We start from the raw sequence: 21749 nt of genomic DNA, 5'->3' as shown, positions 1-21749 counted from the left end.
AATATTCTTTTCCTCAGTCTTTTCCTAACAGTTAAGCTCAGAAGTAGTGAGGAAAGCCTGTGTTTCTTCACAATAACATCCCTTGGTGAATTCCATCAATCTTGTATGCTTGTTTTCCTCATTTTCTTTCATCTTCTCTCCTTGCATCTCCATCTTTTTCTCTACTTGCCATAATGATTAAAGAAAGCAGAAGGGCTTTTCTGAAAAACCTCTATCACCTACCAGCACCATTTATACTTTCCCTCCATGTTGTTCTGGTTTGCATTCAAATTTGCAGAAGCTTTAAATTTGTGTTTCTGACGAATAGATGACAGAAGAGATTAGCACAAGGCAGCAGGCCATGGAAAAGGGAGTTAGCAAAGATAAGCGACAAGAAAGATGTGGAGAAAAAAAACAAGTGACTAGCACTGAGTAACTCCTGAGTCAGATCCCCAGGGGACATGAATAGGGGTGGAGATCACAAGAGCTCCCTGTTAATGTGCCACAGTTAGACGCCTGGCCTGCAGTTGGGGCGCAGACTGTTTTGTGTTAAACTGGTCTGCCTCTCACCTTCTTTATAACCACCACCACCACAACAATAATAATGATATCACTAGCAACAGCACACCATATTTTCCCATATACAATACATTCCTTTTCCCCCAAAAACAGCCGCTGGAAATTGGAGTGCCCATTCTATGCAAGAAATGCGGTAAGAGATGGTTCTGCTGCCTAGTGCATGAAACCAAAAGTAAAATCTGCAGTGATCCACAGGGAAGAGAGCAATAAGCTCCCTTGCCTCCCTAGCTGCTCAGTTCCTTGCTCCAAGAACATTTTTTCCCCTTCATTTTGCCTTTTAGAAACAAGTTGCGTATTATATCCCAGGGTGTGCTCTATGTGAGAAAATATGGTATTTGAACATGTGCTTAATTATGGCAAAGATGAGAGGAAAATATGGGAGAAACTGGAGGAGGATGAAGCTGCCGGGCATTTCCATGATTCAGGGAATAGTATGACAAAGGAGTTTTGAACCCTTTCTTTCAGCCCCCATTTACACATGCTGCAGCGCTATCCCAAATCCCTGCAGTGCTGAGTTCAGCCCTGCCTCTTATACCTTGCTCCTCAGAGCCTGGTTTACCAATAGTTGCTATGGCTATGCAAACAGTCAAAAGAGAGTCTCTGTCCCAAAGTAAACCTAGTCATTTCCCCTGCTCTAAACCCAACTGGCTCCTGACCCCGGCCTGCTGAAGCAGTGTGAGAGGCCCTCCCTGCGGTGGGTGGGGTCCGGCTGCTGGCTCCAGCTGAGCTCTGTGCAGCTGGTTCTGGCTGCACAGCTGCTGACAGGACTCCTAGGAAGCAGCAGCAGCCACCTCTCACATATAACTATCCTGCTTCGCTGGCTTTTGCTTTAACTGCCTCTTGCAACTTTTTCTCCTGCCACTGCTTGGAAAACCTTTTTGCACTGCCCAGCCTTTCTGCAGAGCTGGAGAGACAGAGCCTGTGCACGAGTATGTGTGGAGGTTTCCAATGCTTTCAGGATTTTAATTTTGCAGACTAGTCCTGAAGAGCAGCTAGGCTACTGCATGTTCTCTGTACCTGGATGGACTAACCCAACCTTTTCTTTGTGATTTCTGTTTTAATTTCTTTCCAGCCTCTCGTTTCCCCCCCACCAACTGATTGCTCCTTTCTGTATCAGCGAGATCACTGTCATATCAGCAGGAACTCGGGGGCCACACTTGGAAGGGAATATTAACAATTTTCTTTTCTTTACAAAACACGACTTTTCCTCTTTCATTCCCTCACTGCATTATTAACTGCATGTTTTCTCTCTTTCCCCTATTATCATATACTAAGCTTTGCACTTTTTCTCTCTTCTTGACTATAGTTTGCTAGTGATGAGGGGGTCTTGGCTGAGCCCTTTGTTTCTGCTGGTGTTAACTTTTAGCCCAGTCTTTGCAGAGCCTTCTGGGGCTCGTGGCAAGTGCCCTGCTCGTTGCGATGTCTCCAAGTGCCCAAGCCCTAGTTGCCCCAGTGGCTATGTTCCTGATCATTGCAACTGCTGCCTTATTTGTGCTGCGGGAGAAGGTGATTCCTGTGGCCGCAAGGAGGACCCGCCATGTGGGGACAGCCTGGATTGCAGATACCCCATGGGCAAGCGCTTTGCCAAAGGGGTGTGCCAGTGCAAACTCAGCTACCAGGTGTGCGGTAGTGACGGGAGGACCTACGACAATGTGTGCCAGCTGAAGGCAGTGAGCCGCAAGGCTTTGCAGCAGGGGTTGCCAGCTGTCATCCAGATCCAGAAAGGAGCCTGTGAATCGGGTAAGACCATGCAGGGCACTCCTATGCTGAATACAGCACTCTCAGCCAGGCCCCCTTGGGTGATGTCAGCTTCTCAAAGTGCTCCAGCCAGGAGACTAGGTTTGAAGGAGGAATGCATGTGTGAATGTGAGGCCTTTAACTGCATCATGTATATGAGTTGTCAAGTTAAGGACACATTTACAATTCAAGTGATCCTAGAGGGCTGAAGTGCTCAAGAGACTGGAATGAAATAGAGAGCTCTTATCAGTTCAACTCCTGATCAAGTCAGGCAGTGACTACAGATCTAAGCCAGGGATTCTCGGCCCGGGTGCTATGGTACCTTGGGATCCTTTTAGGGATGCTGGGGGATGCTGCACAGTGATAGCGCTGTTAGGTTTGCAAACACAATTTTCAAGATGAAATTTATGATTTCAAGTAAGAATCTACAGTGGAAAAAAAAATGGATCTTTTGTGGTCTTTTTGAGTACTTTGCATTAGAACAGTTGGTGTAATGTTTTTCCATAGTCAAAAATGAATGAAAACTAAGAGCTGCATTTTTCTGAAGGGTGCCTTGAGTCAAACGAGGTCTGTCTTGAGTCTAAAACAGTTCAAAACCACTGATCTAAGTAGTTTGCAGCTTATGTGAAATTAGCTGGGCTGCTCAGGCCTGCCCCAGGTGATAAATATGCCATTCACTAATTGACACTGGTTGACAGGACAGTTCCCTGGACTGAGACCCAGGAGCACTGTGCTTCTGCTGTTAAGGTACTGCATGATCTTGGGCAAGGGTCTTTTTTGCTTGGTTTATACCTGCATGAAATGTGTATAATGCAGTCTCAGTTTGAAAAAGCTCTTTGGGATTTGCAGATGAGTGCTATATAGAAATGATCTTAGTGTGCTTGCTATTAGTAATTCCAATTACAGGTCAAAGGTGACATGGTCAGTACAGTATAACCCTTTCATCCTTAGAAGTGGTCCCAACAAGTCAGGGTTGAGGCACATTAGTAGGGAAGAATGCCAATGTTTACTCTCCTGCTGCCAGTGCTGTACTTGTTTTATAAACTTAATTTCACTATCCAATTTTTATAGCAAAGTAACACCCACAAGATTCATGAACAGACTGGGACTCCTTTGCCCCAAGTACTGTACAAACAGATCTGAAGACACCACAGTGTTTACAGTCTGGTGCCTTTCATGGTGACTGCATTAAGAAAATTAAGTTTTTTGACCTGGCAGACACCTGTAGAGAGAAAGCACCTGATGTCTGTAACAAAGCAAGAAAGAAATAATCTGGTGCAAGTTTAAATATTGCATTTTTCTGTCTGATTGGAACAATGTACTAGTGTCCCTCTACCATACACTCGAAAGCCCCCACAAGTCAGCAAGCCTTTTGTGTATTGAGGTGCAAGAGAGCAAAGGTACCAGGATACCTTTAGAATGTGATATGGTATTGGGACCTTTACCTGATCTGGCATATTGTAATTTTTGCTAAATTCAAGATTGATTTGCTAATTTCAAAGATTTTTGGAGACAAATTATTGATTTTAATTACAAATAGGAGTTGCTTTACAGGAAGGATCCCTTTTATTGGTGCTGAAGTTAAACACATCTAATAAAAGAGTTACCTGTTTCCATGTACACTGTTCCAGGAAGCATCCCTGACAACTGCACTATTATGGCTAATGGGATTATAAATCAAATGTCAGGTGAAATGTTAGCAAACCCTCTGTTCATTCAGACAGCAATAGTGTTGTAAAGTCCAGTAAACCGTGAGCAGACAATTCATTGGGAAGGAATATAAAAGGAGTGTTACCTCAACTTTGATAATATTTCCCTAGCTCTTAAAGTGCTTTATAAAGCTGATCAGTACCATCATCCCAAATTTATGGACGGGGTAAACAAGGCACAAAGAAGTGAAGAAACGTGTCCAAAGTGTCACTTGGCAGAAATGAATGCTGAAACTAGAACACAATTTCCCATCCATTGCACTTTCCTCTGATTCCTTCTGCCTCTCTTTGATTTTGTAGCTGTAAAGGGCTTTTGTCTGCTCATCTGAACACATAAAGCTATTAGCTTTGGCACTTTTAACATTTGGTTGGAACTCATTCACTTAGAAACATATTTATCTGAAATTCTCATGCTATACTTTATCTAAGGGCTTATAGAATGATTTATTTTCAGTGCATATGGCATTTTCGTCATGAAATCCTCCTGAGTTTACTGTAATATGCTTAGGAATTTGGAGCAGTGGGATAGAGGTTGCATTTTTTCAAGTAACGATTTGTGTTCATTTTGTTTTGGCTTATTTTTTGACCCAGGAAACCTCAGCTCAGATGTAGCATCTGGTTTTCTGTGAAGTTCTGATGTTTTACTGAATTCTACAGCTGCGCAAACTGAACCTCAAAGAGACCAAGTGTCTTGCCCAAGGTCAGACTGAGGCAATACTGGAGTCGGAAATAGAACTCAATTATAGTACTTCTTAAAACAATAACATGCAATGGCTGTAATAAGAGGTTTTAAAAGAGAAGTGACTGTTTTTTACTGTCACGTTTTCACATTTTCCCTGTTTGTGCAGGGATTTGAGCTGCAGGCAACTCAGAAGTTGGAGACCTGGTTCTACTTATCAAGTGGATCCACTTTTACCCCACCATGGTCTGGGACAGCCATTGCATAAAACAGTTTGACCCAAATCAGTTAAGTTGGATACTACATTCAACCAGATTTAGCTCAAACTGGTTTCAGCTATTTTCAAGCTGATTTATGTGCACTGAACATCTGTTCTGTTACAGGTTTAAACCAGTGCCTGATCACTTAAACTGGTTGATGTGTAATATCTGCCCCTAGCCCATGTGTACATAGAAAGTATCCAAACCGATGATAGCTCTCCCGTGTGACAGGCCTTATTTACAGGACACACCAGCCTGTTGCTCCTTTGCATTTTGAGAGTTCTGAGTTGTGCAGGTGAGGTTAGGCTCTGACTGTAGGAAGCTGAGGTAGGCAGAGCAACACGAATTCCACTTTCTAGCCACATTAAGGCTGTAGGAAATGCAGTTCTATAAAAATAGAAGAGGGAGGAAGGAAACCTTGAGAGGAAAAAACATCACCCACTTAGTTTTTCTGGGTGCCTCCCTTTTTTGTGGGCCAGTTTTCTTCCCTTCTAACACTGGAAAGTAACATGAAGGGCAGCACAAACTCTTATACATGGGTGAGCCAAATCCAAAAAGAACTGGCACATGATGGGAGGAAGGGAAGGGGGGGGGTGTACATATACCATTATAACATTACTAACTGTCCTGAAAACCCTTACACACATAAGTAGCCTAATGTATGCAAGTATCTCCATTGACATCTTTGGAACCACTCGCAGGACCTGCAATCAGGATTATCACCCGAGATCATTCTATAACAAGTCATTTGTTACTGACTTGGTACAATACAAATTATTTTTTCCCCCCTTAGCAAATTAGGTCTTGGTGTAGTAGTTAATTTTTAAGAAGCCATGTTCTGGCAGATTTCCTATCATGAATGGAAAAATATGAGCAGTTAGTTTTTCTGACTGCCTAATGTGTAGCTTGATGCATTGTGGGAAATAGATACTCCTACAAACCTCTTCTCCCTGCTTACCAAGCCTGTCTATATTTAAATTTAAATGGTTGTGCCTCCCATTAAAATCAGTCAGGCCAGATACCTGACGAAGGATTTGTAAGATTAGACTTCAGTTTGGTTTACCTATCCTCTTTTTTTTTTTTTTTTTTTTTTTTGTGCTTCTCATACCAGTCTTTTTTAGTTTAATCCATTGCCACTCGAAATGTATTTTATAGAGCTGCTAGGAGTTTGACTTCTTGACAGTGTATTCCCATTGAAGCCATGATCCCCTACAACATCAGCATCACATTTGGGTTTTGTCTAAACAGTCCTGATGTCAGAAAAGGATTAGGATTTCATGATCTGTGGAAAAGTAGTATGCAGTGGGTATATTTATGAAAGACCTTACTATCATGGGAATACATTTAGTGGCACAAATGCAAGTAAGAAAATCACAGAACATAAGCAGTAGCCTAAGCAAGCAGAACTACTATTAAACTGATAAATGACAAAGCTCCATATAAACAGATAACATTTCAAGAGTTGCCTATAAGGCCAAGTAGTTCTTTAAAGGCTTGATTTAGAAGCCACTGAAAGACGAGTCCCATTTACTTCAATGAGACCCTAAGGTCCTGCTTCTGCAAAGATCACACCACAGGGGTTACCGAGCTACAAATGGGATGACTGAAGTCTCTGGCAAAAGCTGCCCATGACACGATTACTCCCGTGAGTCAATCTTTGCGGATCAGAGTTGATTAGAGCGCTGAAACACTTGAAAAAATGGCAATAAAAAATAAACTACAAAGGCATCCAGTGCTGCTCTTCCTGGGTGAGAGAGATTTACCAACTGCTTATAGATGTGCATAATTGGGAGGGTGAAAATGGGTAACTGACCATAAAATTCAATAGATTTCTGGGAAGTTAGACCATGTGAGACAAGTACTAACTTTTTTTTATTTGTATTGGTGTCATGAGAGCCTCTAAACTACCTTTCCTGTATATTTTAGTTAGGGGAGCCCATTGCAAAGTATTGGCTGGAAACACAAGCTGTAAGTCTAGGGCACATTCCTTTTCTGGTTGTTTTCCTTTAGTCTGAGACAGTTTTAAAACATTTGTTTTGAAGTCTTGTGGGTGAGAAGCGTAAATATTGTTTAGTGACAAAGGGAATATTTAGAAAATAACACTTTACTTTGGAATAAAACTTCTAATGAAAAAGAGGCCTATTGATTTTCTCATTGTTCCTGAAAGGGGAACAAATATTAATAAAGAATGAAGCTCTTGCTTTCTGAATCCAGTTAGCCAGCAAGCTCTCTTTCCTAGAAGAGATGTACTAATCCATCCTTACTCTGCCCTCGTAAATGCTGTTATCACAGCTATAGAGTGACAAAGCCCATATCAGTGCATATATACCAAGCTATTTTCCTTTGTGTATGGAAGGCATCCATTATATAAACATATGGCCTGAACATTAAACTCACTGTGACTTTATGCTCAGTCACTGCATCCAACTTGATGTAAATGCTCAGTTCATAAGAAGATCTGCCACAATCCTCTCTTTCTAGCAGATGTTTCTATTTTTTAAGCACAGACATTATAATCTTTTGTTTGTCTTTCCTTTCTTTCCATGAAAGCACACTGGGAACGTTGCTTATCTCCAGTAACCAGTTCTGCCAGGTTGTGTTCCTCTGTTAGACGTAATAATGTATCTAAATACATGGATCTTTTAAGTTTTATACTTTAAGTTAACTTTCTAAAAAAAAAAAAAAAAGGGAAGATCCAAAGAATGTATTTTTCCATATTTGCAAGATCCTAATGAGCACAATATGGTTTATTTTCTTGTAAGGATTATTTTTAAAAAGGTAAAGACTAAGAGTCTGATTTTTCTCTCACTCATATTAATGAGCCATTTCTTCATCTGGTGTCAGTTAGGGTAGCCCCTTTGACTGTAGGGCTAAGTAGAGACAGTCAAGAAGCCCAATGCTGAATTGATTCAATCTTTGCAGGTTAGTCTAACCAATAAGCAAGTTAACACATGTTCACTTGTGATTCTGGAAATGCAGCCGCATGCCTGCAGTGGCCCAGACCCGAAGCTGGGGTGCATTAGACTATGTCTCCCTGCTGGACTGGAACAGACAGCTTGGCCAAGGTTAGCCCTACCCTGTGGTGGGGAGGTGGGGGGGTAGGGGTGGGAGTTGGGGTTTGCTGGGGAGGTGCAAAACATCCTGGGATTCTGGGGGACTGAGTTAACTTGAATCTGGAGGGGATCTGGGACACAAGTTTAATAAACCAGTTTAACCTGAACCAGTTAAGTCTGATACTACATCCATCCAGGTTTATCATAAACTGGTTTTGGCCATTTTTAAAGCGGTTTATGTGCACTGAACTTCTGTTGTGTTATGGATTTGAACCAGTTTCTCTGATCACTTCTACTGGTTTATGTGTAATTACTTTTCCTAGAAGAACTATGCTGGTTTATTCCTTTTGAGGATTCATAGTCATTTTATGGAGGTAACAAAATTGGTTGTTTCTCTACTCCTGATTTACATCAACATTAGTAGTCTCAAAATCAGGTCCATCATCGGTGCAGTTTAGGAACCCTAGAAGTTATGAAAGAAACTCAAAATCTAGTCCCTAGTATCCAGATTTAATGCTAAAATGATAACTTAGATTTGTAGTCATGTGGGAGTAAGCCAAACAGTTCCTACTAATGGGATGCTAATAAGAAGAACTTGTGGTTAAATCCCATAAAGATAAAAATGTAGGACTAGCTTTCTAAAATAGTTCAAATATCAGTAACTCCAATTTAGGTGCCTATGTACATGTCTGGGAGCTGCTGACTGCTTGGCACTTCTGTTCATGCAATTTTTTAAGATCTGGTCCTGAAGAATTAAGATGCATACAGATGTTCATCATGAGGCTCAGAAAATATAAAAGCAGTTATGCCCCAAGCATACTACTGGTACATATTTGGGCTATTTTACAAGTAATCTTCTGATTAAGTGTCTGCTTGGCATGGTAAATTTTGTTAGATTAATTTAAGGGATGGTCAGGAACATAAGGTAACAGGTGTGATAAAGAGGACTTGTGAAAAAATTCAGGAACTTTCAGTAGGTTAGTGGGTCAATTGATATAATGGAGTTCAGCATTTACACTCGAACTCCACCAGAGGTCTAGAGCTGTAAGAAACACTGAGAGCTAAAAGTTAAGAAAAAAGATTCAGAGGATACTGTATGATGTTTTAATTATACAATTGTCACTACCACCACCACTACCATTACCACCAACACAGAGTAGATGCTAGAATTGCAAGAATAACAAAGAAGGAAGGTGAGGATTTCATTGTGGACTTATTTTTCCATTTGATGGAAAATACAAGAAAAGGTGGACAAATAAAAACAGTTACAGCAAGAACTGAAGGAAATCTGGGCTATGGAAAGCATAAATCCAGTTGTGTGTTTTGATCTTACATTGGGGTACCAAAACACTGTATAATTGGAAATTAAATGTATTATAAGAGCATGGGTCTTTCAGAAAGCAAAACTGATGGGATTTAAAAAATTTTGAGGGAATTGATAACTTTCTAACCTCGCAGATGTCTTGGTCTAGGTGGACCCCATTTGGGACTGCCTCCTACTTGACTTCTCAAGTAGTGTATCCCAATGGATAGAGCAATGGCTTGGGACAAGTTCAGTGCGCTATTTCTCACTCTGCCATTGACTTGCTGGGTGATAGCAGGCAGGGCAGTTATTCCTCACTGTACCTTAATATCTCCACCTACAAAATGGGGATACAGATAATGAATTCTTTCATAAAGCACCATGAGATATACTGATGGAAGGTGCTGTATCAGCTCAATGCATTGCTCTGATCAGAAATTCAAGTGTGGTTCAAAATCTGGGTGGAACTTTCAGTTACCGTTTCCTCCCTCCAGCCATAAACCAAATCTTCCCAGGGACTGAAAGTAAGGTTTTCAGAAGTCCTCAGAGGCCGCGTCTACATGAGTGGAGGACTGCACAGTTGTTACCGAGCAGTCATTTAGTACTTTCATATCCAAGTACTAAATGACTGTACAATAAGTGGCGTTACTGCACAGTAGCATCCCACGTTTTTTTCTGTATCAACTGTACAGTAGTGTCGCATCATGGTTAGTGCCCACCCCCCGCATTGCTACTACACAGTAGCATCTCATGTAGATGCAACCAGAATAAGCTATCAGACTTAACTGGGCAGCTTTGTGTCCTGGACAGTGGCGGTGCTTGGGGCTGTGGTGGCTGGGATAACGGTGACAGCAGCAGTTGGAATTTTTGCACCCTCTTCCCCAAGTTGGCATCCAGGGCTGGTGCTTCATTCGCTCCTCAACCTCCCCGCTTAAGTTATACTACTGTCTACTTTAGCAGAAAAGTCTTAAGAGAGCACTGCACCGAAGTGCACAGTTTCTTGAGAACATTTGGCTTCAGACAGCTCTTGTTGCTAACTTTCCTTGTCCATTGGACTGCTACCTCTTCAGATGCAGCCTCTCTACTAAACCAAGCTATTCCTCTTTACTCTGAGTCTTTCTGTCCTGCATTTTATTTCTGGTCATCTTATTTCTCTCTCTCAGTCCTTCCCCCTGACTTTACCTAAGAAAGAGACAAAAATAAACACATCACCAGTTCACATCACAAAAAATAAACACATCACCCCAGTGTTTGTGGGATGTGAGGGAGGGTGGGAGGTGTGGGGACTCCCCTACACTCCTCCCCGCATGGTGCACAGACCTTGCCAGCAGAGGCAGCAGGAGCAGCAAGCGGGGGAGCTTGTACCCGGAGCAAGCACTGCTGCCCAGTGGCGCGTGGGTCCAGCTTGCGCTGTACATCATGGTGAGGCGCACAAGACTTGCTCCCAGTCCTGTGGGCGGAAGGGCTGGGAGGGGTACAGTTCATTGGTGGGCACTGTAGGCTGGATGAAAGTGCCTGGCAGGCAGGATCTGGCCCGTGGCCCATATTTTACCTGCCCCTGAACTAGAGCCAGGCTTTGAATCATCCCTAGGGTTGGGGGGGTTGATGGGCAGTACTACTTATACAGCTTGGCCGAGGAAGAAAGGGACCAAAGTTGTTCTCGGAGTAATAAGTACTACCACTGTGTCATTTGTATTGGGTTGCCTCTGCTTTTCTTTGTCCATCTCCCCTCTGATTCCCCCTGTTACTCTTTGTTTTGTTTTCTTCCTGCCCACTCCTAGCGTATATTTGCTTCTTCTCTGCTCTTCACATTTTCTCCCTCCTTCCCAGGATCACACCTGTAAAGCTGATGGTACTCAGTTGTGTTGCTTCCTCACTGGCTTTGCAGGAGCAATGGTGTGAAGCTGGCTCATCCTGCTGCTGCTGAGGAGTCCTGCGTTCAAGAACCTAGGCACAGTCCCAAAGGATCTATTGATCAACTGGCAGAGTCATAGCAAGCTCCTTGAGCACCCGGGGAAGTGGGGAAGGGGGGGGTGGATTATGCTTACCACTGAAGACAGGGTGGGGGGAGAGCAGTCTTATACTGGAGGCAGCTGTTACTGCTGCAGCTACTGGTGTGGGCTCAGGCTGCTGTAGACCTGCAGTATGGCCCCCCTCAGAGCTGCCCCTCATGCCCTGCTTGCTCCCCCACTAATAATGCTACTGTCAGCTGATGTGAATTGGTGTTGTCCTGCTGACTTACAAGGAGCTATGCTGACTTAAGATCTATCTCAAAGGCTTACATTTTATCACAGCTCTGTGCCTATTAACACCAACTGAAGATGTGGCCCACTGCCTTGTAGTGATTCCTGTTGACTTTTGCTAAGAAAACCTGATGACAGTGTTATGTCTTGTCAGGACACTAGTGATGTATATGTGTTTAAATTCTTGTAAGCAGATTTCATTGAAGCCAGATACACTGCACAGTTGCATGAATTGTCTGTGATTTGGAGGTAACATAAATCCCCCTTGCCCAGGAGGTAAAATAAATAAAAGTGTGCACTGCTTATATTTGAGTGACCTACATGATCCCTGTTTGCAGTGGCTCTTTTAAACACGATACTACAACAAGAGTATACACTTAGAGACATTTTTCAAGTGCGTGAGAATATGTACAAGAAGAATAGGCTGCTTCCAACTCAGCCAAGTTGTTCCATCTGTTTATACCATACCATATAAATTCAGCTTGCTGAATGTGAGTGCGTTTTCCACTAAAAGCAAACCCCATGTGGCATTCCAAAAACACAAAAAGCCGCAGTTGAGTGTTACTACTATGAAGGATCTGTGGAGAAATGCCTAATTGTCTTTCAGTTGCCTTAATCTGTAACAGGTTTCTTTCCTCATGGCCTTGGAACTCCTCCCTAATAGTCGCATTGTCATTGTATCCATTACATACTACGCCCCTGTTGTACCAAAAATCTAAATAGCTTTATGGTTCATCACCAGGAATGCACGAGCTAAGCTGCAGTGTGCTGATTGCTCCAGTTCCCTTGTTCTTGTTTTATGAGACCAAGAAAACAGAAGCTCCAAATATACCATCCCTGTGTACCACTGTTTTGTATGTATGTGTCTATTGCATTCTGATTTATTAGTCTCCTTTTAAACTGAACGATACTAGTCTTTTTAATATCTCTTCATACTATATTTTTAAAAATCTTTCATCATTTTAATCTAAATTGCCTCTCACATGCACATACCCTGTATAAAAGGATTAACCAGTGCTGTACACTTTTAAATTGCAGCATACCATTAAGCTATATGTTGACATGCAAACATTTTCTACTTTATCTTTAAGCCTAGTCCTTACTCATCCTTACATCTTGTGGGCTTTTTTGGCTACAGCTTCACTTTGGGTCAAGGCCCCCACTGTGTTGTTAACATTGATGCATAGATCCTTCTCCTGATATGATAGTTAATTTAGCTGTAAGATGTATGAACGATTTAACTTATTTCCCTCCAGTGGGCATTAGTCTGCATTTGTTATTACTGAATGTTATCCATCTTTCTAGCTTGGTGAGATCCCTTTGAAGTTACTCACAGCTCTCTCTGGACTTTAGATAACCTGTAAATTTTGCAACTGTCCTATTAACTTTACTTTCCAGTTAATTCATAAAAAATATTTTAAAAACCATGAGGCCTGGAATGAAAAACCCTGTACTTGCATTTTCCCATGATGGAAACTGATCACTGATCCCTGCCTTTGTTTCATATCTTTTGGACAGTGTTTCATTTATGACGGTACTTTGCCTCTCAAACCTTGGCTATTTAGCTTCTTTAAGGGCTTCTTGCAAGGGTCCTAGTCTTAAGTTTTTGAAAGTCTAAATAAATTGTGTCAGCTGGTTCTTTATTCACTGAATGAGTGAATGTGTATTGACACATTCAAGCAATTCTGACAGATTATTGGACACACTTTCCTGGCAAAAACCTTACTGATGAGACCCTCTCAGACCATGAATTCCCAGTTACTTTACTGATAGGGTGACGCTATTTCTCTGGTCACAAAATAGGATGCTCCAGCCACCCCTGCTTTTCAGCATGCTTATCTGTCTCTGAGCTCTGGTCTCAGCAGAATGCACTGGGGAGAGAGAATAGGAGCCCCAGACTCAGCTGAGGGGCATGAGGGAGAGAGTGAAGGCATCATGGGGCAGTCCCGTTTCCCTGGGCCTTCTGCAGAATATGGGACAAAAGTATTGGTTTGAATGTACCAACATGACCGTATCACAATAGTGATGTCTGGGACAGGCATTTAAATTGGGGCTGTCTCAACAAAAATGGGATGTATTCACCCTGTTTAATAATAATCTTAAGCAGTTAACCAAACATAGATGTAAGTTTAGTTGTCTGTAATTCTCCAAATTACCTCCAGTGCTCACCTATAAACTGTGTAGCCAAGATTATTTTGAACTAAGACCCAGTCAAATCATAGAGCAGTAGGGCTGCAAGGGACTTCGAGAGGTGACCTAGTTGAACCCCCTGCCTGAGGCAGGATAATCCCTATCCAAACTATCCCAAACAAATCCATTGCCTAACCTATTAGCAAAACTACACAGTTGTACTACGTAGTACAAGAGGAAACGTTGAACTATTATTTTCCTTCCCTCCCCTGTCCCCATGTCCTTGTTTATCCCTGTCTTCTTCCTCAGTTGCACCCTCTCTCTTCTATTTTTTCTTTATACCTGATTTTTTTTCTCTTTCTGCTGTCTTTATCTTCTTATCCCTTTTTCTTTTATGTGTTCTTGCTCTCTAAAGCATGGAAAAATAGCTGTGGAAAGAAAGCAGTACTTTATCTGTGTTACTGCTAAGTTGTATTGACCAGAATCAGGGAAATCTAAAAATTTCCAGTAGTTTTTATCCTGAAGCACTATGTGAACCTAATTTAAAATAGGGCCAATTCATCCTTAAACCTGAGCCTGATCAGTGCAGGGACCAAGATGGTAACGTAAGGTGTTATTCTTCAATGGAATGAAGATCAATGTAGGAAACCTTGATTTTATCGGAAGAGTGAGAAAATAGTCTGTTCCATTCTCCGTCCATTTATTGTTTTCTAAGAAAGCCTACATGTGTGAGAGTTGTGACAAAATTAATTCTGTCTTGTGTACAGAACCTACCAGCTCTTTCCAAATGTGGCACGAATCAAGCAGTCAGATGGAAATGTTTTCCTGTCACAAACTGCTTGTAGTTTGATCAACACTTGACCCTTGTTTAGGTGTTATAACTTACTGTAAATCCTTTGAGCCATCCTCTCCTTCCATTATTTATTTAAAATCATCAGACTGTGTATGAAGACTGTCCAAGCAAGGTAGCTAAAGAGGTAACAGAAAGCTTCTGGTGCTCTTCAAATAGAACCAGCTGCAAAAGTTGGGTTTATTTAGTTTGAGTAGCATATGGTCTGTTCTGTGAGGAAGATAAGCTTGAACTTTATTCCTATTTCCATGCATATTCCTGTTAATGTAGTCTCTAACCCTACAATGGGACACATTGCCTGAAATGCCATTCAAGTGTACGGTACTCTCTAATAGGATAAAAATCTACATAAGTGTATTCCTTTGGGACTGGAACATTAATTCATAGATTCATAGTTTGTATAGTCGGGATGGACCACAATGGATCATTGTGTCTGACCCCCTGCCCCTGGCAGGAAAGAGGACCGAGATCAGATGACCCCAGCCAGGTAACTATCTAGCCTCCTCTTGAAGACCTCCAAGCTAGGTGAAAGCACCACCTCTCTTGGAAGCCTGTTCCAGATCCTGGCCACCCTTACTGTGAAAAATTTGTTCCTAATGTCTAACCTACATCCACTCTCAACTAGTTTACACCCATTATTCCTAGTCACTCCCTGGGGCACCCTAGTAAACGGTGCTTCCCCTATTCCCCATTGACTTCCCCTAATAAATTTATAGGCGGCCACAAGATCCCCCCTCAGCCATCTCTTGTGAAGGCTGAAGAGATTCAGCTCTCTCAACCTCCCCCAGTAGGGTCTATCACAAAGGCCACTAATCATGCGAGTGGTCCTCCTCTGGACCCTCTCCAGATTCCCAGCGTCCCTCTTGAAGTGCGGCACCCAAAACTGGACACAGTACTCCAACTGTGGCCTGACCAATGCCGTGTAGAGGGGGAGCATCACCTCCTTTGATCTATTAATCATGCACCTGCTAATGCACGACAAAGTGTGATTGACCTTGTTGATGGCCTCGTTGCACTGCCTACTTACATTAATCTTGGAGTCAATTATGACTCCAACATCCCTCTCTGCCTCCGAGCTGCTGAGAAGGCCACTCCCCAACCTATAGGTGTGCTGGGGGTTCCTCCTTCCCAGGTGGAGTACCTTACATTAACCTTTATTAAATTGCATCCTATTTCTCTCTGCCTATTGATCCAACCTATCCAGGTCAGCCTGAATCTGCTCCCTGCCCTCTGGTGTACTAACTTTGCCCCATTAACTTGGTATCATCAGCAGACTTGGAGAGGGTGCTCTCCACGACCTCATCCAAATCGCTGATGAAGATATTAAATAATACCGGTCCAAGGACCAAACCCTGCAGGACCCCACTGCCCACCTCCCTCCAGGCCAAGAAGGAACCATCCACCACCACTCTCTGGGTGCAATCCCTAAGCCAGTTGGCCACACACCTGACCATGTAGGCATCCACTCCGGTCTGCTAGCTTCCCAATGAGGATAGGGTGCGAAACTGTGTTGAAGGCCTTCCTAAAGTCCAGGAAGATGACATCAGCCTCGGCTCCTGCGTCCAGGCAGTGTGTGACCTGGTTATAGAAGGCTACAGGGTTTGTCAGGCAGGATCTACCTGTGACAAACCCGTGCTGGTTTCCCCTCAGCATCGTTTCCCCTGCTGGGCCTGCACAAATGTGTTCTTTGATTATTTTCTCTAGCATTTTCCCAGGGATAGAGGTTTAATTGTTTAAGTGTGGACCGCTGGAGCTGTTTCCAATCGTTCATTTACAAGAAGGTTCTGCTGTACTACGAAGTTTGAAAAACACAACATTTGCCATCATCAAATATCTGGAATAGAATTTTCCAAAAAGCCACTGGAAAAAAACATGCCCCATGTCTGTTAGCTTTTTTGAAGAAATGCTTTGGGACAAGGGCTGTCTGCTATTCTGTATTTTTGCATGCCCATTGCAATGGAGTCTTTTGTTTAAATGGTCCCTAGATGCTGTTGTAATAAGTACAAGTGATTAAAACGTGAAGGCCAACCTTTTTGGCAGGCCCTGTATCCTACCCAAGTGTCAGTCCAGTTCCTTCCCCCTACTCGATTTATAGCTCTGCTTTTTGCTACCAGCCCTGTGCTGCCTAAGCTGCTGCTCTGTGTTCTGCTTCTTTCCCCATGCTCCCTGCTTGATCTGATGCTTTGCTTTCCACTCCCTGCCCTATATGCCACTGTGTTGCCTGCCTCCACCCCAGTCTGTCACATGCAGAGGCTGCCTGTGCCCCTGGTGGCTAGGGTGACCAACTTTTTAAAAAGTAAAGGTGGGACACATATCCACCTTTCATCCCCACCCCCCTCTCCTGGCAGCATGGCACAAGCAGAGCAGAGGGGGGGCAGTGGTGGGTTGCCCGCTGTGGGCTCAGGGCTCTGTGCCCTTCTGCCTTTCCCCCAGAAGCCCTGCACTGGCTGCATGCCCCCTGCCTGCCTGGCAGCAGCTGGGGGCACAACTCCACACTACTGTCGTCCCTGCTGCTGCTGGGCGGGCAGGAGGTGCATAGCTAGTGCAGGGCTTCTATGGCAGGGCAGAAGGGCAGGAAGCCCCAAGACTGCAGCAGGCAGCCCTCATTCACCCCCACGCAAAAATCTGGGGACGCATGTGCCCCCCCCCCCCCCATGCCTCCTCAGCAGTGCGCACAGCAGCAGGGAGCTGTGCCCCCCCCACCTTCTGGATGAGCCACCCCTGGGTTAAAAGGCTGTGATACACATATTCTGAAACATGAGTTTCAGCAGAGTGATAGTACTCAAATGTCATGTTTAGTGCATTGCGACACAATATGGTGATGGTGTTTTTTTTCTGGAGATTTTCATCCTTTTATGAAATGTCATTGGCTATATTTATTTTTCCTTGAGCAATACTGTTAATCACATTACTGAATTACATTAATGTAAATCATACATGCTCTAGGAGATCTACTGTCAGCTGACATTTTTCACAAATAAACAAATACACTTGTTTTCTGTTTGTATAGCGGCTAAATGTAATGAGGCCCTGTGTTGGTTAAGGCCACTAGGTGTTACTGTAATATAAGTTTTGGATCATCATTATGCATAACTTGGGAATGAGGATGAAAGGACCGAAGCCAGAAAAGGCCATTGCTAAACTTTCTGAGTTCCAATAAAGCCAAGAACATGTCAGCCAATTGACTTTGTCATCTGACTTTATCAAGACAAAATGAAACATAAATATTTTAAACTGTCTTACGGATTTAGACTTCCCACCCCCACTTGAAGAATGTCCCAATGTGAACTTCAGACTTATTTAAGGAGCATTTAACTTCCCTATGTGGTAAAAAGGGTATTTTCTTATTAACATACCCAATTTTTTCTGCTAGTATAGGTCACCTACAGCCCAGCAGCCCAAGGTACAAGTTTAACTTCATTGCAGATGTGGTGGAAAAGATTGCGCCTGCAGTTGTGCACATTGAGCTTTTCCTGAGGTAACTATTTAAATTGGTTGTGTTTAACTGCATTGCTCTGGGGGAAGGTTGGGGCAGGAAGATTTCAAACACGTTTGTCCTTCCTTATGCAGCAAAGTAAAATGACAGCAGACTAATGTCTTGACTGAAGCTCGTGACTGTCCAAGTTGGCTTAGAATTAAATAATTGCAGAAAACATTACAGAAACCTCCTGCAGCTGGACAAACCATGTCAAAGCCTTGGAGAGGTCTTTATTTTCAAATGTGAAGCCTTGGTCACTGGGGAGTAGGATCTGTGTCCTTCCTTTATTATTGTGGTTCATCTAGTGTTAATTAATCTAAGCCAAATTATGGAAGAGTAGCAGATCAAGAGGAAGGCATCTTGGTATTAACCAGTAATTCAAATGGATGAATATGAGCCATTGCTCATTAGAGCATAGTAAAGATACCATCCTTCTTTTGTGTCCTTGTGACAAGTTATTTAGCAGAATTCATAAATTTGTTGGAATCTGACAGGCTGTGCTGTAAGCGCTTCTGCTATGGCCTTGATCTTGCCACTTCTGGGTTTGCAACGCTTGGGCTGGCCCCTGCACCACTTCACCCTCTAGTAAAATTACCAAAAAAAGCTAATCTGAAAGAATTGTATCAACTTACTTTTTATTTCACTTGCACTGAGAAACTAAGGACCTCAGTTCAGTTAATTTATCTTAGAAAAATGTAAGTACCAGACAGGGGAGTAGGTTTCTGATGTATATAGTCCTTTTAACTACCTAACATAGGCATGACAAGATTTGATCCATCAAAAAACTACATACATTTAGGTGAAAAGCAATCTGAAAATAGTCACAGTCGGGGAAATTAAACATTAAAACAATATTGGAAGCTTTGGGATTCTCTATTACTTCAAATCTTTATATTAAGATGTCTTTCTAAAATATATTTTACAGCTCAGACAGAAGTTATGGACTTGATGCAGGAATAACTTGGCAAAAGTGTATGGCCTGTGTTATAGCATGTGCAGCCTGACCTGTCTTATGTGAGAGGTCAGGCTAGATGTCCAGAATGAGGCTCATGTGGCCTTAAATCTATGGCTCTATTAGTTTCCTGCAGGTTACTGTGTTTGATGTTCTGTTTCAAGGGTTGCTGCACTTCATTACTTCTGCATATACCAGAGGATTCATATAATTTTAGAGTAAGGACCACACTTCTGGCAGAAAGGTGGACATGTGGGCCATCTTCTTTCCCATCTCCACTTTCTAAGACGATCTCTCTTTCTATGTTCATTGTATGATACAAGGAAAAGGCATAACTAATGTATAATTAACTTTAAAGTGAAACTATTGTCACTTTTCCAACTCTTAGTCCCCATGTGTTTTACTCTTTTTTACTTCCCATTGTGTGCCTTCCCCTGGACATACTTTTCATCCCTTAGTCCATTCTCCTACTGCCTTATACACGAATCCCTGCTGCTTGTTCCTGCTCTTCCCTACACAAGCTGTTCAGTTGCCAGGTTCTCGTCTCCTGTTTTACCCTGGACATGCCTTTTCTACTCGGGGCTCCAGTCCTACTGTTAGTTCCCACTGGTTGCTGGTAGCTCCAGTTTTTGGAGGAAGTTTCTATCGCCAGTCTTCGGTTTTCTCTTGCACAGCAGCAGTGACTAAAGGAGTTAGATGGACAGGTTCCCCTTCATCTGTTGCCAGCTATCTTCCTTGGAATAAAAATGGAGAAGAACAAGAAAAATGTATAATTCCACTACCCTCAAGCAAGTTTCAATAAATCTTAGTTTGTGGATCCCTGGCATTATGTTCATTACTATTGATCCAAAGTTAAATTTTACAATCAAATTTTTACAATTTTTATAAATAAATATATTGTGTGTTTTGGGATTCATTGGAGTGAAAGGTGATTCATGTTTATAAGCTTCTATGAATGACCATTGTGTTTCTTTTTATATTTCCTTACAAGCTTCATTTATGAGAGATTTGTTTTTTGCTTCTGATATAGGCACCCTCTATTTGGGCGAAATGTCCCTCTGTCCAGTGGATCTGGATTTATTATGTCAGACTCAGGTTTAATTGTGACCAATGCCCATGTGGTATCTAGCAGCAATGCTATTTCAGGGCGACAGCAATTAAAAGTGCAGCTACAAAATGGAGATACCTATGAAGCTACAATCAAAGACATTGACAAGAAATCAGACATAGCAACAATAAAGATTCATCCTAAAGTAAGTAGTTTTAGTGATTGAATGAATGAGATTGGTAAGCTCAGTATAGCTGGGTTTTAGGTACAGCCTCATTTGCTGGAACATATTCTGAAAAATTCCTTAGTGCACATCTGGAGATAAAACATCCAGAATGGACTGGTCTAGAAATATTTTACATCTTATTAATAAATTATTTTGCCATCTCTGGGCTGCAAGCCTTGGTTAGAAAAAAAATGGATCATTTATTAGAGCCAAGAGATAGCCAGACCCTGCTACCTTTCCTTAGAGTGGAAAGGGTTGCTATTTGAGGAGTACACAATATGAATAGGACCTGGCTTACAATGAGATTCACACCCTCTCAATGGGGGAGTGGTCTCATGGAAAATGGATGCATTGGGCTCAGAGTCCTGCTTCCTCTTATTTTAAAGACAGCAGCAAGAGGCAAGGCCTGGTAATACACGGAGTTGGTTTGGCTTGTGTTGTCTCGACGTGTCATGGTAGAATTGTTCATCCAGTGGATGAACAATGGAGCTGTTCCTTCTGTTCAGGATTAGTACTTGCAGTTTGTTCTCATGTATTCAGCCACAAACAAGCATTCATTTGGTTTCTTTCTTTATGTTTTTACAGAAAAAACTGCCTGTATTATTACTGGGCCATTCAGCTGATCTGAGGCCTGGGGAGTTTGTCGTGGCTATTGGGAGCCCATTTGCCCTTCAGAACACAGTGACAACTGGTATTGTCAGCACTGCTCAGCGAGATGGAAAGGAGCTGGGCCTGAGGGACTCGGATATGGATTATGTTCAGACAGATGCCATTATTAATGTAAGTACTGGCATGTCAGGAATTGAGCTGTGATCCTGGAACCTTGAAACTCCACCTGTTCTTCAGGGAATAGCCTGCAAGATGAATCCCACTGAATAAATAAGGGCTTCTCTTCAAGTAAATGGCACCCTTTCCTTTATGACAGCTTAGTTAGGGCTAGACTCCATTTTCCCTCTTCCCCTTCTAAGCAGTATTTACATAGCTGTGCAACTGCAGACATTGGCACCTATGCACAGTTTCAGTTTCTATTTCCACTTGTGGGGGAATAGGATTGCTTTGTATGCACGCCTTCTGGAAGTAAAATGGAGGCTGAGGACTCCTACTTTCCAGCCGAGAGGTGGTTAGAGCACTTGCCCAGGGTGAAGTAGACGAAGCCTCAACCCCCTTCCCTGCCAGAGGAGCTTTGAATCTAATGCTCTTGCTTCTTAGCAAGGAGCTCTAGCCACCAGGCTGCAGTTTATGCATTACCCAGAGCGCTCTCCAGTCCTCCCCTTAGGCAGCCCATGGCATATTGCATCTAATATTCTTTCTGTAACTGGTTAAAAAGCAGGAGGAAGGTTTCTGACCTGCTAGGAGCAGGGGCCCAGACTAGAATCCAGAGCAAGGTGGGTGCATATTCCAGGGCACCATCCTATCTCACTGAGCCATCACCCTTCTGGCTAATTCACCTCATCCTTCAATCTTTACCTACTGCCTGCCTCATAGGCAGATGGAGGGTTCCCTCAGCAGTTGCTAGCCTGTGA

At 42.7% G+C, this 21749-nt stretch overlaps 1 protein-coding gene across 2 annotated transcripts in view; it reads left to right on the top strand.

Annotated features, from left to right (window-relative positions):
• The first annotated feature begins 1292 nt into the window (after positions 1-1292).
• The window catches only part of HTRA3 (HtrA serine peptidase 3), a 47268-nt gene continuing 26811 nt past the window's right edge, over positions 1293-21749 (top strand). Inside the window, exons 1-4 of one of the 2 annotated variants that reach the window (XM_014607620.3) lie at positions 1293-2298; positions 17901-18000; positions 19983-20205; positions 20812-21006. In XM_014607620.3, the coding sequence (XP_014463106.1) occupies positions 1875-2298; positions 17901-18000; positions 19983-20205; positions 20812-21006 (942 nt within the window). In that variant the 5' untranslated portion in view covers positions 1293-1874. The remainder of the gene's footprint in view (positions 2299-17900; positions 18001-19982; positions 20206-20811; positions 21007-21749) is intronic. The other variant, XM_006270329.4, reaches the window with a different exon arrangement.

Source organism: Alligator mississippiensis, chromosome 2 (genome assembly GCF_030867095.1).
Source record: "Alligator mississippiensis isolate rAllMis1 chromosome 2, rAllMis1, whole genome shotgun sequence".
In the NCBI taxonomy this organism is placed as follows: Eukaryota; Metazoa; Chordata; order Crocodylia; family Alligatoridae; genus Alligator; species Alligator mississippiensis.
The sequence above is the reverse complement of the archived record's forward strand: the minus strand, read 5'-3'. Positions and strand labels throughout refer to the sequence as shown.